Source organism: Mandrillus leucophaeus, unplaced genomic scaffold (genome assembly GCF_000951045.1).
Source record: "Mandrillus leucophaeus isolate KB7577 unplaced genomic scaffold, Mleu.le_1.0 Scaffold1067, whole genome shotgun sequence".
Taxonomy (NCBI): Eukaryota; Metazoa; Chordata; class Mammalia; order Primates; family Cercopithecidae; genus Mandrillus; species Mandrillus leucophaeus.
Window position 1 is genome coordinate 253,071 of NW_012098843.1, and position 14,723 is coordinate 267,793.

The following is a 14,723-nucleotide window of genomic DNA, read 5'->3' on the forward strand; positions in this document are numbered from 1 at the left end:
AAAAAAAAAAAAAAAAAGACATAAAAATATATCTTTTGAACAGTTTAAATGTTAAATAGCATGATGTCTAGTATATGCTTCAAAATCACTGTGGGAAAAGGTTAATATATTTTTTTAAATTGTCCACGAGTTCCTAAATGTGGAAGCTGCATAATGAATACATCAGTATTGTACTATTTTTCAATGAATTTAAAATTCTTTATAGTGAAAATTTCAAAAAGTCATAGTGCTCCTTTTTTACAGTACTTTTCTTTTTAATCTTCACTGCCATCACTGATACCAACTGAAGATGATATAAACATGAAGAATACTGCCATCATCTTACCCAGTTTTACTTGATCTTTCCTTAGAGTTCTGCAGTTTCCAATATGCTTCTTTGGCACCACAAGATAATGATGAGTTGCTGCTGGTTTGATATCTTTGAAGCAAATTAGGTCCTCATTCTAAAGGAAAAAACATTTGTTAGTAAATTTTTAAAAAGAATTTCTTAATGCTGTTCTGGCATGACTTAAATATCATTAATCTCAGTCTGACAGGGAAATGATACATACATCACACCTAACCCCCACTGGGCAATTTTATAATTATGCATTAAGTTCATAACAGTTCCTTCATGAGATGCTCATTTATTCCAGAGAATAAAAAAGATACATAAAGTCAATTTTGGAGAAACAATTACGAGTAAAGTTTACTAAAGCTTCATTACCAATAATCTCAGAGTTTATTACTTCATTACACATTTCTCTATCCCTACCCTAAAGTTTTTCACTCTTGATACATATTTTTTAAGGTTTGGCTACAGAATCACAGCAAGATAGATAAATTCCTTTCTACATTTAATTTTTTTCCCAACACAGCATTTTCCTCAACTACAAAAAGAACATCAGCTAGCATTTACATGTTCAGGGACTGCATTTTTTAAACAATTTTTTAAAGCAATTATATCCAAATACTTTTTTACTTGCCACTTTACAGTATTAAAAAGATCGAAATGCTGAAACAAATTCCAGTATATTGTACTAATTTATGGGCCCACTACAATACATGTATGGCATCAGTTTTCTGGTTTACATTGCTCCGCACAGTAATCTACAGAAAAAAGAAAAGGAGAGGAAGAAGAGCATGTTTCAACCCATTAACATTTGAATTTCAAATTTTCCTAAGAGAAAATCTATATTCGCTAAATAACCATATTAAGTATCTGATAGTGAATATCTTATTTAGTATCTTATACTGATTTTAATTAATTTATAATTATAAGCACTTTATAGTAAATAAAAATTAATTAAAATCAGTATAAGCAGAGTTTCCCTTAAAAAAATCCATGAATGCAATACTGCTCAACAGTTCTCCATTCCAAGAGCCAAAATTCAATTCAAACAAGTGCGTCATATCCATTCCAGTAATCCTGGTTATCCTAAGATAACAAACATAACAATTATATATCAATTTAATCCAATTCTATCATTTTTATTATGGTTTTTCTGTCTAGTATTAAAATTAAAAATTGATATCCATGGTATGTTTTAGAAAAGGATAAGGTCAAGGACTATAATGTTTTTGATTGTTTAAAATTTTCCTTTTTTCCTTTCTTTGAGATAGAATCTCTCTCTGTAGCCCAGGCTGGAATGCAGTGGCACAATCATGGCTCACTGCAGTCTCGATCTCCTGAGCTCAGTTGATCCTCCCACCTCAGCCTCCCAAGTAGCTGGGACTAAAGATGCACATCACCATGCCAGGCTACATATATATATATTTCTAGAGATGGAGTCTCCCTATGTTGTCCAGGCAGGTCTCAAACTCCTGGACTCAAGCGATCCTCCTGCCTCAGTCTCCCAAAGTGCTGGGATTACCATTATTTCTTTAATACTTCCAGCTCAGAAACAATTAAAATTGAAGGTTAAATCTAGTACAAGAAAATTGCCACAATCGTACTTCCCAGACTGATTCATAACACAACAATGTTATATATCTTTATTTCCCCTCAATTATGGCATTAATTTTTCAAATTCCAGAGGCAATTCTTTCTGGTACAGAATACAACCTGGTTAGAATTAGTTTGAGATGATGTAGCTGTAGTCTACCTCACAGCAGGAAGAACACTTCTTTAGATTAATGGAACTAGCAAGTGCCAGTCTAATGGCTAGTAGGAGAAAAGCTAAAGAGGTTCCTAAAAATCTGCTGTCTCATACTGCATAACTTAGCCATAAGAATGAACCAAAATGCTTAGTTTTGTCTTCCAACCCCTATATTGAAAGGTTTTGGTTACTAACTCTCATATACCAATAATTTATTTTCCCAATTTTAATTAATTAATTACCCAATCCCAATCCTAATAAAAACTACCAATCGACATGACTCTCATCACCAGGAATAGATAAAATTCCTCTCAAAAATAAAGAAACTCGATGTTTTAGTTAGCCTGCACCCTGACTAAATTAGATTTTCATGAAGCTTTCTGAAATATTGAAACTAGCTCTGATGTCACCCTTTGTCCCATTCCTACTGCTGATCCAGACATCATTTACATAGTTCATCTTAAGAAAAATGATCCTCCTATTCCACAGATACACTGGCAAAAATATGAAATGATGTGTGTGTGTGTGTGTGTGTGTGTGTGTGTGTGTGTGTGCGCGCGCGCATATATAAACTATTCTTTGCAGCATAATTCATGACAGCAAAGGACTGAAAAATAAACCAAACGTTCATAATGCATCTGGGAGACTGGTTTAATAAATTATGGCAAATCCACACAATGGAGTATTGTGTGGCTCTAAAAATGAATGAGGAAGATTTTCATATACATATGAAATTATTTCCAAAACATATTCAAGCTTTCTCTAAAAATACCAAAGAGCAGAAGAGTGGTTAAGCTATCTTTTGTGTACAAGAAAGACAAATACAAATACAGACATGTGAATACCTATTTACTCACAATGGAAAGATAAACAAAAAAGTTTTTAAAAGTTTCTTATGGAGAAAGAGAACATGGTAGAGACGACAAGAGAACGGATGCTAGATTTCTCCAAATGTACCTTGCTTTACAATTTGGACTCTGAAAACATGTAAATATTTAACATGTATACTTCACACTTCACAAGAAAAAAAAAGCAATCCCTAAAAATAAAAAACAAACAACAATAAATGAACCTAACTGTATGTCATTTTGGTAGCACAATCATTCCATTCAAAGAAAAGAATGATTTCAAGTGACTTAAAAATACAGTATTTTGACTATCCATCCCTAATGACATCCACTAAAAGAGCATTTTTATTCCTGCACTGAATTTGGATCATAGGAAAGCTCCTCAAGTGTGGGGCATGCCATATTCATCTTTGAACTCCAAGTGAATAACAAAGTACACCTGCCAAACTGCTGAATAAATAAATGACAGATGCTTCATAGAAGATCAAGTTACAGATACACCCTCCTCTATCCCTTAAAAAATGGTGTGTCATTTGGGTTTTCAGGTATTTTTCCAGGAACAGAGATAGGTTTTCTATGATCTTTCAGTTTCTCTTTGCAAAACGCCTTCTTAAATTGTAATTGTGGCCATTTTTGAATTAGATCAGTGTGTCTCAACCTTTTCTCATTATCACCTCCCTAAGGAGCCTTTATAGACGTTTTCTGATTGCCCCCTCCCATGATGTTTTAATGTCACAGATACACTGTATATATGTTTATGTTCTGTATGGTATACCTATGCTTTACATATAAAAAGAATAAAAAATGTTTTTCCCCTGCCACCTCTGCTCCACCCCAGGGAAGAACCAACTTTTATCCTTTTGGTAATACATGGATGAGAGGAAGAGCTAGCCTGTCCTGACTTCATTTTCACCACTGACACTAATCATCAATTTAAACACAACAAATAACTGTTTCAGATTTCTTTAAATCTGAAAACCCAAATAGGGCAGATTGGCACTCAACCTCCATTCTAAATATTTGTGCTTTCTGTAATGCAGAACTAAAAAAGCTAAAAAATCCCAGAGGGAATTTAGATCTTGCCAATCAAAAAGCCATGTTTTTGCTGCTTCTGTTATCATCCATCTTCCAAACTTGGCCAGCTCTAAGACTACAAAGACAGGTTTTTTCTTTTCTTTCTTTTATCTTTCTCCCCCTCCCCCTTTTGAATACCTTATCACTAGCTTCAAGGATATCAAGAATGGCAAGACATCTATTTTTTTCTTGGGAAAAAACTGCCAGCATGGACCCAGCAGATGGAGTGTGGCTCTGAAGCCATGTTTCTCAACCAGAGATGGAAATACATAGATGCTCTTTTGATCATGGATACTGCTAGAATTTGGTGCACAGAGATCAGGGATGCTAACCATCCTGCAACAGGAGAAATAGTCCCACAAAACAAAGTAGAGTTGTACGCAAAATGCCAATAGCATTCCCACTGGAAATATCACTTACAAGTAGCAGTCACACTGCTTCTTTATCTCTGAATCACAACTAAAGAAGCATCTTTCTGAGGTTAAAGTTCTAATGGCAGCCACCTGACTCCTGCCTTCCTCACTGTGTCAGGGAAAGCAGCTCTCCAATAAACAGTTCTGCAGTGCTGGTCTGGGTGTCACTCCTGAAGGATATTCTAGAACCTGCTCTACCAGCCCTTCTAAAGAGTTTTTTAAGCAAATGATTCCCTACATTAAGTCAATTTCTGCTTTCAGTAACTATAATTTTTTTTTTTTCTTTCCAGCAACTGGACCCTGACTGACATCTAAAGCAAATGTTAAAAGTAACATTTGAAAAAACATTTCAGTATCATGTCATCTAAGGTGCTAGGCAAAATTTGATTAAAGAATGGGGACAACGTTCAAGTTAAATTGACACTGAGTTACTTCCTCAGTATAGTTCCAAGCAAGGTAAATTCTAGTCCAGTGTTACTCAATTACTTTTTCATTATTGCTTATCTAATGAGCCTTTTAAGACTTTTTTTCCCCAATCCCATCTCCATGAGATTTTAATACCACAGCTATACTCTCTGTTTACTCTATGTATATCTGTGCCTCATACACGAAACAGTAAGACATTGCCCCATCACCACCAAAAACCAATTTTCACCCCTTTGGGAGTGTCATTTGCCCCATTGAGAATGCATGGTTCAGCCTTTGCTTAGTTTTAAATCTGCAGTGTACAATTAGACAACACTATATGGAGGTTTATGGAGTGAAGAATCTTCTATAGCTTTTGCTGGAAAGGCTTGCCAGACTAACCCGTCATGATGCTGGTAACTCCAATTTTTCCAAATGGAAATTTTTCTCTTTTCTACTTAAATTACACTTTATATAAACCCAACAGTTTCTAAATGTTTACAATGAATATATTTGAATGAATATATGAATGTATGATATAAACCATCGAATTACGTTATATAATTATTCTTTTTAAAATGATTAATCTTTAATCTTTCATGAGTGAGCTCATGTACATAAAGTCATCTTAAATTCAATCTGAAAAAGATAGACAACTTTTGGGAGCACTATTATACACATATATGTATGTTATGTTCTGTATTACATGGATATGTGTGTAATATATATATATATAGGTTTCCGTCCATGATTCCTAGCTCATAACTCCCAATACCCTTGTTACAGTCTTTTTTTTTAATCATGTTGAGGCACTTTAGGCCTCAGAGACAGGCCTCAGAAAAAGAATCTCTCTCTCAATCTCTCTGACCTTCTCTTGCCCTCCCTTTACTTGCCCAAGTCAGGACTATAATCTTCCCTGACCTTTCTGATTGTGGATCATGAGACTCTCATTTCTGAAGGGATTCTGCCTCATACCCTGGAGGAAGGAAAGCTGCACACAGAGGCCAAGAAGAATCTGGACAGGCCTTGCTGGGTTTCTCGACTCAGTCTACCAGTATTAGATCATACCCTTTTTGTCCAGTCACATTAATACAGAATTGTCAGTCAGGCCTATCCAATGAAGACTCCATAAAAGGCCTAAGAGAACAGAATTTAGAGAGTTTCTGGATAGCTGAACTCATGGAGGCTCCTGGGAGAGGACGTGCCTGAGGAGGGCATGGAAGCTCTGCTCCCTTTTCCCCATACTTAGGGCTATTCATCTCTTCATCAGCATCCTTTGGAATATCCTCTATAATAAACCAGTAAACCTAAGTGTTTCCCTGAGTTCTGCAAGCCACTCTAGCAAGTTCTGGAACCCAAAGAGAAGGTCGTGGGACCCCCAACTTCAAGCTGGTCGTTCAGAAGTTCCAGAGGTCTGGACTTGCAACTGGTGGGAAGGGCAGGCCAGTTTTGGGGACTGAGTCTGCAACCCGTGGGATCTGATGCTATCACCAGGTAGATAGTATAAGAATTGCAATGGAGGACACCGAGCTGGTGTCTGCTGCAAAACTGATTGTTTGCTTGGTGTGTGTGGGAACACCTCCATACATTTGGTCACGTAAGTGTTCTGTGTTGATTGCTGTTGAATGGGAAAACAAAAAAAGCAGTTTGTGTTTTTCTACTGACAATGGGCTATTGTATATATTCACCCTATTTCCCTAATTTAGGGTGTAAATTAGTCCAAAGTACTGATTATGTCTTATTTCCACCATGAAAATATCCCCAGGCTCTTCATGTTGTTTACTTTGTTCCTAACCAAGAAAAATTCTCACCTTGGATGTGATAGAAGTCTGGATCCCACCCCTTTTGATGACTATTTTTAGACAAAGCTTTCTAGAGCTACCAGTATCTATTTTCCTTGAGTTTCATTATTGGAATTGCAGAATACAAAATTTAAAAGCACTTTCTAAGGATCTACTAAATAGTGAACTCTGAGTTTGAAAATGCACTTTACCTCTCTTTAGCCTACTTTTATATTTAGTAAAATAAAGGGAGATTGAAGAGGCAGAACTAGGTCCCTCCTGACTCTATGGGTCAGTACAACAGAGGCCTGCAAACAGACAACTGGTGTACGTATTCTTTCCCCTTGTCAGGTGCTGTCTTTACTTCCTTCTATTCAGCATATATTCCAAGGTCTACCACTTCAGCCACTTGCTTGCCATAACTTCTTCTTCTTTTTTTTTTTTTTTTTTTCCAGACAGAGTCTTGCTCTGTCACCCAGGCTGGAGTGCAGTGGCGCCATCTTGGCTCACTGCAACCTCCACCTCCCGGATTCAAGCAGTTCTCCTCCCTCTGCCTCCCAAGTAGCTGCGATTACAGGTGCCTGCCACCACACCCAGCTAATTTTTGTATTTTTAGTAGAGATGGGGTTTCACCATGTTGGCCAGGCTGGTCTCAAACTCCTGACCTCATGATCCGCCCACCTCAGCCTCCTAAAGTGCTGGGATTACAGGCATGAGCCACTGCGCCCGGCTCCATAACTTCTTAACTGTGTCTTACTACACTTCTATAACACCCACATGGCAAAACCCCAACCCTAGGTCAATACAACTGCCTACCTTGTGTAATCCCAGCCTTAGGCTGCTGCTGGAAAGTGGGTAGAGAATCACACAACTGAGCAGACTGGTGTGACCTGAAATTGAATGTCCTCAACCTCACATGACCTGAAATCGAATGTCCTCAACCTCACGTGACCCGCTGTACAACAATCCTTGTTTCCCTAATTCTCTCTCCCAGCCTTCAGAGGAGCTACTTCAAAGCTTTTACTTGTAAATAACCATATAATTGCTCCTTCTCCTTTTTCAAGGCTTAACTCAAATGTCACCTGCTTAGTGCAGATTTTCCAGACTAAAATTTTTAAACTGCATCCCCTTCCTCTTTATTTTCTGCTACCTAATAAGCTATAAATTGTACTTACTATTTTGAGTATTATCCTTTTCTGCAACTATGATGTAAGTGCCATAAGGGCAAGGAGTTTTGCATGCTTTGTTTACGGCTGTATCCCCATGCCTCCAACAGTACCTGGCACACAGACAGTGAGGAATGAGTTTCCTCTTTCCCAGGAGCAACGTTCTACTCCCGGGCCATTTTAAACCTCTCTCTATAGGCATCTTCCCATGAGATTTGAACACACAAACGTCTTCACTGTTTTAAAAGCTTTCTCTTAATCCCCAACTTCTCCTGTAGCTACCACTACCTTTCTCTCCTCCCCTGGATTGCCAAATTCCTGCGAGAGTTGTCTGTATTTGCTGTTTTCACTCCTTCCTTTCCCAAGTTCTTCTCAATCAACTGCTATCTGCCTTTTGCTTTACCACTTCATAAAATTGCTCTCCTCAAGGTCAATGAACATCACTTTGGGGACACAACCAGTCCTGATCTGACTTGGCCTCTCTGCAAGGACATACAAGGGTCACCTAACCCAGATTTGAGGATGAAGGCAGGCTGATATTGCTGCTGACATTGCTGATAATTCCTTTCTTTTTGACATACTCCCTTCTCTTGGCCTTCTCAGCGTTCCTTCTATTTCTCTGTTCCTTCTCTCTTCCCTTTTCAGGTCCTCTTCCTCTGCCTGTCCCTTATGATGTTAGTGTTCTTCAGAGTTCTGTGTAGGCCTCCCCTTCACTTTTTAACCTCCTGGGTGACCTCATCACTTCCCTTCTTTTTCAGTTTCCATCTATAAACTGACAGTTCCTGTAATCTGGGTTAGAGATACAGATCCCTCTACAGAGCGCCAGACTATCCAACCATTTAAAAGACATCTCTAGTTAGATGGCTCAAACTCACCTCAAACTCCATGACTCCATAGCTGAACTCATCGTTTTGCTACTCCCCACCACTCCCCTGGCTATCTTTTCTCCTCCTGTGTTCCTGATCTTAATGAAATGGTAGTACCACTACCAGTTTACCCTAGCCAGAAACCCAGAAATCATCTTTTACTTCCCCCCCTTTCTTTTCCTTATTCTCTTATATCTAAATCAAAGTTTCTAAACCTTGGCACTTCTGACATTTTGAGGACTGGATAAGTCTGTTTTATGTGCGTGTGTTGATGGCGGGGGGCGGGTGGGTGGCTGTGCTATCCTGTGCACTGTACCAAGTTAATAGCAACCCTGGCTTTTACCCATTATTTAGGTCCCAGAGGCAACCCCCAGAAGTGCCAGAAGTTGTTACAATCAAAAGTATCTCAAGACATTGGAAAACATCCCCTGGGAGGGCAAAATTGCCCCCAGTTGAGAATCACTGACCTGTATCCATCAAGTCCTGCCTGTTTTACCTCCTGAATACTGTATCTCTTAAATTGATATACTTTTCATAATCTCCTCTACCACATTCTCATTTCAGGCCATCATCAGGGTAGATTACTCTAATAGCTTTCTAACAGGTCTCCACACCTCCGGACTGGTCTCCTCCAAATCAGTCTCCACAATGATCCCAGAATGACCTTTCAAAGATCAAACTCCTTCCTATAACTCCGCAACATCTTCCTCCTAGCCCACCATTAAACATTGCGAAGCTTCACTTTGCTCTAAAGACAAAATTCCTTCACATGAATTCCAACACACTTAATAATCTGGCCCCTTGTTTACCTCTCCAGCCTCGTCTTTCATCCTCTCAGACTCTACGCACTAGACAATTTCTGTTCGCTTTTCTATCACACAAACTGAACCTCTCGGGGGGTCTCTCTACCTGGGACATTATTCTCTCCATTTCCTCATGTGATCAACTCCTACTTATTTCTTCAAGTCTCATTTCCTCTGGAAAGTCTCCCCTAATTCTTCAGATCTGGTTAGATGCTCCTCCCATAAGCTTACAAAATACTGTAAAATCACCTGACCACAGCACGAGGCATCCTAATTGGCTACCTCCTCTGTATACACTCCGCCCTTTAGACTGTAAAATCTAGACACAGACTGTCCCTTATCTTGCTCAACAACCTCCAAAACAAGGTGCTTAGAAGGAATTCTATTTATTTTTTAAAAATAAAGGAATGTTGACTACAAAAGACACAATCTTGGAGTTAATTCTCTCAAAAAGTTGTTTCTATATGGGCAAGTAAAACCAACAGAATAAAGTGTGTACCAGATTATCCATTTAAAAACATCTGGGCAAAGTCTTCATGCTCTGAAAATGTCCACGCATCCCAACTGACAGTGGAATTCTGAGGCAATTCAGTAACAGTTTGACCTAAGACCCACTGCCTCCAGCCTATTTTCTGCCAATCTAACAAATAGCTTTTCACAATTATCATTACCTATTTTCTACTAGTTTTCTCATGAGTATCGGTATTAGAGTGTGCAGGATTTAAAATCAGTATCTTGAAGGTGGGGGAGAATCCTTGTAATAAAAGCAGAGGCCACAAAATGTTATTTGTACCAATTACCTGGGTACCTGCAAACACAGGCCAAAGCATTCGGCCCTGTCATTCACTCTTTGCCCCTCGGAACAGTAAAGATACCGCTGGAGCCAGTGCCTGTCCGTCTCCTAGGTGTGCGTCTGTCGTCAGCACCTGGACCCGGCAGAAAGGCCCGTAGTGGGCGTATCCCCAGCTCCCCCGAGCCCCATCCATACAGAGCAGCCGTGCCTCGGCGAGCTTAGCAGCGATCGGGATCCTCTGCACCCGGTCCACACCGGCTAGGCCTCCCTGCCAGAGCTCCAAGGGGCGGCGAGGTCCTCACCCACCCCCGGCCGCGCCTCGCCGCCCACCTCGCAGTACAGGAGTTCAGTGCCCGGGTCCTGCTGCCCCGCGATCCGGCAGAAGACGCAGGTGCTGTCGTAATCCTTGGGCTCCGGTGACTTGGCAGCGGCTTCAGGGGTCTCCACTGAGGAAACCGTAGATTCTGCAGTCGCCGAGGCCTTAGAGTCAGGGGCCAGGCCGGCGCTGCGGTTCACCTGTTCCTCCGCCATCGCACCCGCCCCTCGCGGCCTAGAGTCTTGGCCTCTCCAGGGCTACCGGGCCGCACAGGCTCCGCGTCCGGCACCTCCTCCGTTTTACCTCGAGGCGTCCCCCTTCGCCTGACGCTGGGCGGTGATCCAGGCTGAGGGGAGGGGGAAGGAGAAGCGGTGGGGAACTTCAAAGCCTGAGGCCGACTTCAAAACCAGCTGCCACTAGAGGGCGAGCGATGGCGCTGCCGAGAGTCGTCCTGACCCCTGCGCCTCGTTGGTAAGGACGCACGACGTCTGCCAAGACGCAGAGCGAGCGGCGGGTCGTGGTGACATCACCGAGGCGCGGGAGCGTCTGTCATAAGGGAGGATGTTGGGTCTTCTGGACAGGCTCTCTTCAAAGCCCATAGTATATAGCGTGTCCAAATATTGTATTACGCTGCCGTTTTTTTTTAAAAAAAAAGTTTTTTAAAGTTTGATTTTTAAAATTTGTAGGTTTTTAAAGAATGAGCAAAATTCCTAAAGCCTTGTTTTCAACAAACATCATGTTTGCTGCATTTTCAGCCACGATAATTTGTAGTTTAAGCTCAAAATGTCCAAAACTAACCTTTACATCTCTGTTGACTTTTTATTGTTGTTAACAGAACAGCTAGATCAAAATAGCGACCTTTTTTTTAATCTCACATTCCTCATGTACAAGTAAATGTGGAGTCCTATAGTTAATAGTCTGAAATATCCCAGAAATTCAATGCCAGTGCCTCATAATGCTTCACCTAGACCAACGCGATCACCTTCCAACTTATTTCTTGATTTTCCTGTCACTCAGACAAAACCTTCAGTAACTATGTACTCAAAGAAAAAATACTAGTTCCTTAGCTTGGTGTTCAAGGTGGACTCTGATTTGACCTCAGCTTTTCGTTTTGTGATAATTCGCACTTGCTGAGCATCTAAAACATGCCATATATTTCTCTAATTGTCAAACAACTCAAGGTTGGTTTTATAACCACCGCTCTAGAGATGAAGGAACAAACTCAGTTGCCCAGTCCCACACAGCTAATTAATAGTGACAGAGTTTAAGATCAAGATTTGTCTATCTCTAAAACCCACCAACCTTTTTGACATACAGCACTCCTTTTTTAACACTAAAACATTTGTTGGACTAGCTCACTATATAGTTATACCCTTGGTATTTGCTGATTGAGAAAATACATAACAAACCAATTGGGAATTCAGTAATGATTTTTAATGGATTTGTATTGTAATAAAAATTGGTTACATGTGTTTTGAATTGTTATATATATACATTCAAGACATTTTTCATTCCCTTTTGTAGTTGGCCAGTAGTTTGAGGAACCACTACAATAGCTTCACTGCCCCTCAGCAGCCCAAGGCAGAGTTCAGAATCAATACATTAGACCTATGCCAAATTTTGGTATTCACAGTTTCCATGCCTGTATTGCACCCTCACATCACTCTGCTTTGATTCACACAGTTCCCTCCTAAATATTCTTGTTTCCATCTCTTCACTCCAAATTCTACCTGCCAAACCACCCCTCTAATGCTACCTCGTTCATGAAATTTTCTTTAGCCAAACTGAAATAACCACATCCTCTTGCAAATTCATTTAACAGGTTTTCAATATTTCTCTTGTAGGATTTGTCTCTTTGTATCTTATAGCTATTTATGTACATATTTATCCTGTTAGAAATTATGTTTCTTGACAACAAGATTGGGTGTGTGACTATTCCATAATGCCTAGTACAGTTGGAACAGGAATTAAAAGAAAGTAAAGAATGTGTAAGCAAAAACTCAGTTGTATGTAAGAAAACCCAATTCCCCCTGAGGAAGAAAAAGAGGTGGAGTCCTTTAAAAATTAACTGCCTGTTTTTCTGTCTGTGGCTACTGAGCCTTATCTCTCCTTTTCCCAGGCATTGTGAAGACCCTGTTTCTCTGGCTGTACAGCTGCAAGGTCACTAGACAGATAAACTCAAGTCATAAAACATGTTCTTCCTTGAAAAGTAAAAAATGATGTAATGCATGTCTCAATTAAATAACTGTCTTTGTTTCTTGCTTCTGTAATATGCTTCCCCCTGCATAGGTCTCCCCCCCTCCCCAGGAAATGCTTAAAAGGTAACCTGACCCTTTGTTCAGCTCTCAGTCTTTTTGGATGTTAATCTGACTGGGCCGGTGCACCTAAATAAGAAGTCCTCCTCAACCCCTTGGTCTCTCTGGTTCCTGAATTATCCCGCAACACAGTGCTTTGCATGTCGGTAGACATTTAACAATTTTCTAATGAAGAATGGTTAGGAGCAAGGTCACTGCATGAGAGTGTTCAGGTTTCGCAGTGTGCAAGGGTACCACAGATAAGAGTGTGCTGATTCATATCATACACATATATTAACTTATGGAAAAGCACAGACAGAACTGGAGATTCCAGGCTAAGTTCTGGAGCAGTGGAGAGCTGATTTGTATATAAACCCCCATTGGGTGCATATGGCCACACACATACACTTACGAGATCATTCACCTACATACTAGCACACGCACCTTCATAAGTTGCATCTGTTCTGACTGCACTCCTAGAGACACCTGAGATTGCTTCTCTCACTTACCTGGGACTTTCCAAGGCTTGCATCTCATTCCTCAACTTTGAACTTGATATCATTTCCCACCATGGAAGTGAGGGGAGCAACATGAAGTACTTGAAAATTGTGTAGACAATGTGTCCTGTGTGGAATCAGGCAAAAATACAGGCACTTGTATGTACACAGGCAAGACTACTGCCAGTGGATGTTCTGGATAACCCTCCTGGGGAACAGCCATTCCGGTTCCATAACAATGTACTAACTTAAAATCTGCTTGTGAAATCAAGTGCTGTTTGCTAATTTCACAGGGGTACCATATGGGCTAGCAGGAGCCCTGCTTCAGAGCAGACTCTGGAGTCAGACTACTCTACAACTTACCATCTGTGAAAACTTGGGCTATGTTATTTTTCTTTCTCTGCTGAGACACAAATTATTTCTCTTCCTGTACTGAAGTTTTCTGTTCATTCATCTATAAAATGGAGATAATAATGATTTCTAATGCATGAACGTGTTGCATGTAGAATTGTCACAGATCCTTCAGGTGGCGCTTCACCAGCTGGAAACCTCTGTGGCCAGCAGCCTCTCTGCTTGAGTTCTGCTCATGCCCATTGGGCTTGTTCCACCCACTCGGACCAGCAGGCTGCGCTCGGCTCATACAGCCGGCCCAGATCCCACACTTGCCAAAGGCAAGCCAGGTGCAGAGCAGCAAGGGGTGTGTGAGGGAGCGCGCAGTTTGGCCCCTACATACAGCCAGGCACGCTGGCTGCTGTGGTGGGGCAGGCACCTGCACAGGTGCTGGCTCTGTATGAGGCAGCGTCTGGACCAGACATATCGCAAGCAGCTTCTGCTGCGGGCACCAGCATCTGGACGAGGGAAATGTGGTGATGCTGGAAAGCTCAGAGACGCCAGGAACCACAGAGCCCCAAAGAAGGTGTTACAGTATGTCACAGCCCTGGTTCAGGGAGCTCCAAGGTCTGGGCTGCAAGAAGGGCCACAGCTCTTCTCTCCTTCAAATGTACTGCAGCGCAGCAAGTGGGGGTTCATGTTCAAGGGTGGGGAGTGTGTTTCAGCTAATTTGTGTAAAAGCCATGGGTTTCACCTGGAGCTGGAATCCCAGGCCCAGCTGGCTTGTCACTGGCTTGAAGTTGAGGTTTCACCCGGGACCTGCCCCTTCCCACCTGGGAACCTGTCTGCCTCCTGCCACCATGAGAATGACACATCAAATTACTTGTTTGAAAGTAATTTAGGATATGGATATAAATCTTATTGTTATCAGTAACAAACTCTAAGAGCCAACTTTGAACATTGCCCTGCTCTGGCCCACGACTCCTGGGCTGGCCCTGCCCCTCCACTGTTTCTTGTTGCGTGGGGTGGCCACCTGGCACCAGCGGAGGGCAGGATGGC

The 14,723-nt window shown here is 41.1% G+C and overlaps 1 protein-coding gene across 1 annotated transcript in view; it reads right to left on the reverse strand.

Annotated features, from left to right (window-relative positions):
- HINT3 (histidine triad nucleotide binding protein 3) overlaps positions 1 to 11,018 on the reverse strand; it is a 19,627-nt gene extending 8,609 nt beyond the window's left edge. The window contains exons 1-2 of the mRNA XM_011985094.1: positions 10,558 to 11,018; positions 281 to 443 (exon numbers count right to left, since the gene is read on the reverse strand). Coding sequence (XP_011840484.1) covers positions 281 to 443; positions 10,558 to 10,758 — 364 coding nt within the window. The 5' untranslated portion in view covers positions 10,759 to 11,018. The remainder of the gene's footprint in view (positions 1 to 280; positions 444 to 10,557) is intronic.
- Positions 11,019 to 14,723: the final 3,705 nt, after the last annotated feature.